Here is a 3,264-nt window from a genome sequence, read left to right on the forward strand (position 1 = left end):
TATGTTAATCCCGGTTTAAGGAACAAATACATAAAAAATAAAAAGTTAGCTTATTGTGTTGGCTTTGTGATGTGAATAGTAAATCTGAAAACAAGTTAAGTGGTTACCAATAAGCAAGGTGTGACCCTTCTCCGGCAGTTGTATATTGTTATTATTAGGCCTACTATTATTGTTATTACTATTAATTACAATATCATCTTAATCCTTATCATTAATAAATATAGCTACTTTATTTCACAATGTTAAAATACCAAAATTTTAGGAGGAACAAACTCAGCAGAAACATGTTTATCACGCGCCTTGGGGATGGAATCAGGTGATATTTCAGACGTAAGACTCCAAGCATCTACCACCTTTAATAACGACCAATTAGGTCATGGACCACAACGGGCAAGGCTTAATTCGGTCGGTAACCAAGATGGTGATATTACCGGTGGATGGGCAGCAAACGTGGAAGACGATAGTCAATGGATTATGGCTGATTTGGGGGAGGTAAAGACTGTCACTGGAATTGTCACACAGGGACGATATGATGCCGAAGGCTTGATACGTCAGTGGGTTACAGCATATAAAGTATTCTATGGACCTGTTGACTTGGCTCAGTTTATAGCTGACAATCTCGATGATCCAAATGCATTGGTAAGTATTATAAAGCCAAATGTGGCCGTATATTACATTAACACACAAGCATATACGCCAAGGCTCACGCATTCCAGGTGGTCTGTCTCACGCTTAAGGACCAAAATCTCACACATAAATGAAATATTGCCTATAATAAAAAAATATATATATTTATGTAGCCTATAATTTGTAGCTCTCTCGCTAAATATGCATCAACTACTGTAGTCCTACTTAAATAGGATTGTTTTTTATTACACTCATTCGGACACTAAATATGGCACACACATACCAGGGTTAAGTTGAGGTGGCTTTCCATCCTAAGTAAAACTCTCAACCAATCAAATGGAGCTGCCAAATATATCGCGGGCCGCGCAATACGTTGCACGTTTTACAGTTTTCTGGAAAAGTAAATCATGTCAGATACTTCTCAGACGATCTTACAATCAAGTTGGCAACAACCAACGAACCAGCCGCATTTGTTCCCTCTTCAGAAATGTTTAAAAATAAGGCCAAATCGGCAAAAACTTGGATCTATAACAAAGAACACGACATGCTCGAACTGAAAACGTTTACATTTTTTTTCTGATGTCTCTTTCATTATTACAATATTATGATATAATTTGACATTTTTAATGGTATCTCATGTATTCGTTAGTTGATAAATTTTGACGAAGGTCGGTAAAGATTCAAAAAATTCTCTCACTAGTTTTTTTATCAGATCAAACTAGCAGCATCAACAAGATCAAAGAATACATGTCCGCCATTATTTTCAGTTGTAAAAATACAACCCTAAAGTGGCGAAGGAGATGGGTGGGGATTCCCCGGGCACCCCAGGGACGTGTCCAGGGGAGTAGGCCTATACGTGAGAGCCGCGGCTTTGCTCCCCCACCCCCTATTTCCAAAAGAGTGTTAGGATTTTAAAGCTTGTTCTTGCTAGCCAATACAAATTCTTTCCTAGGACCACTCAAAATGAATACTTCTAAAGTATGTAATTATGCATCAGCGCACGTTATACATATAATTTAGTGTTGATTTAAATACTGTACAATTTCTAAGTGACTCTTTCATAGGTTTGTGACTCGTGCTCTGATAGAAACCTACCATAAACGTCTATCAATAAAGTCAGCCGCTAACTTGATAGTAGCCCGTGGAATATTCGTTAAATTAATCAAACGATAATGCAAAAATTAAAATTTTCGAGTTTATAATGGGTACCGCTCAGGGATGGATTTATCAAACTTACTTCAATCAGCTTAAATCTGTTAATCCCAGGCCATGTCTTTTAAGATACAGAAATGTGATATTTTATGGTTCAGTTTGGTTTTTATCCTTTTGCAAGCGTTTATGAAGTTTTGTTTAATACTACTACTATAGTAGTAGTAGTAGTAGTAGTAGTAGTAGTAGTAGTAGTAGTAGTAGTAGTAGTAGTAGTAGTAGTAGTAGTAGTAGTAATAATGATGATGATGACCAGTGGCGGATCAAGGGATTCAAAATAGAGGGAGCCGGGGAGGTACTTTTACAGATGGTGGATCTATACCACCTCAGCCCTACCACGGTTGGGATTATGGCACCTCTAGATGGCTGGAAATTGCACTCTCTAGCTTAAAATTGTAATTTAACTTTGTGTCTACTGGGCTAAGAATTAACTATATGGACCCGCCCACTCTTGAACACCAACCCCAATACTGTACACAATAAAGTAACACATGATCTGATATAGTGTGATTCGGTCGTGATTTATTACGACAAAAGGCAAAGGGATCGTGGTGCACGATCTTTCCCTAGATTAATTTCATAGTAAAAATTCTTAAACCAACAAGCCAAGCGGCATGGTGCCGCAGCGTCCTAGTGTATTGGAGGAGGAAGGGGTGGCAGGCGGGAAAAAGAATTTCCAAGGAGTTATCGGTGCACGGATCGAGATAATTTCAATCCGCAACGAGAAAAGGGGTCCGGTTATATATCCACACGAGGAAATGCAATAGATTGAAATTATTACGCTTAAAAGAAAAACGAATTTCTAAGGAGTTATCGGTGCACGGAGCGAGGTAATTTCAATCCGCAACGAGAAAAGAGGTCCGGTTGTATATCTACACGTATATCCAAATGCAATAGATTGAAATTATTACGCCGACCGAGTGACACCCATTGGGGTGTACCTACGTCCATTGATGTCGGAAAAATTAATTTCTTTATATCTCCATTTAAAAAAAATGACTATTTTGGATAAAGAATGTTTTGAGCAGTAGTCAGTGGTCAATGGTCATATATATATAGCACATTCAAGGCACCCTTTCACACTATACTACTCTGACGTTGCAAACTGAAGATGTAGACTGGGTTAACTTTCCGCTCCATGTTCTCGACCCAAATATTCAATAATAATTGTTAAATATGATACCTATATCTATACTTAAGGATTTGTTTACTCCTTTTGCAAGAATGAATTTTAAAACTTAGTACAATGGTGTAATGAAATATGTTTAAGTTAAAATGATTGGCCTAATGCTTGTGTGGTTGTATACTATTGTGATTTGTTATTTTTTAATTTTCTTGTTTTTTTTTTTTTTTTTTTTTTTTTTTTTTTTTGGAAATAAATATATTTTTGTTTTTTTTTTTTTTTTTCTTTAATAAAAAATTGCATTT

General features: G+C 36.6%; 1 protein-coding gene across 1 annotated transcript in view; it reads left to right on the forward strand.

The window, feature by feature from the left end:
* The window catches only part of LOC117118265 (CD97 antigen-like), a 16,412-nt gene that overhangs the window by 835 nt on the left and 12,313 nt on the right, over positions 1–3,264 (forward strand). The window contains exon 2 of the mRNA XM_033262815.1: positions 263–639. Within this exon, the coding sequence (XP_033118706.1) occupies positions 307–639 (333 nt within the window). The 5' untranslated portion in view covers positions 263–306. The remainder of the gene's footprint in view (positions 1–262; positions 640–3,264) is intronic.

Source organism: Anneissia japonica, unplaced genomic scaffold (assembly GCF_011630105.1).
Source record: "Anneissia japonica isolate Jap-2015-1 unplaced genomic scaffold, ASM1163010v1 scaffold288059_len961885_cov194, whole genome shotgun sequence".
Lineage (NCBI taxonomy): Eukaryota > Metazoa > Echinodermata > Crinoidea > Comatulida > Comatulidae > Anneissia > Anneissia japonica.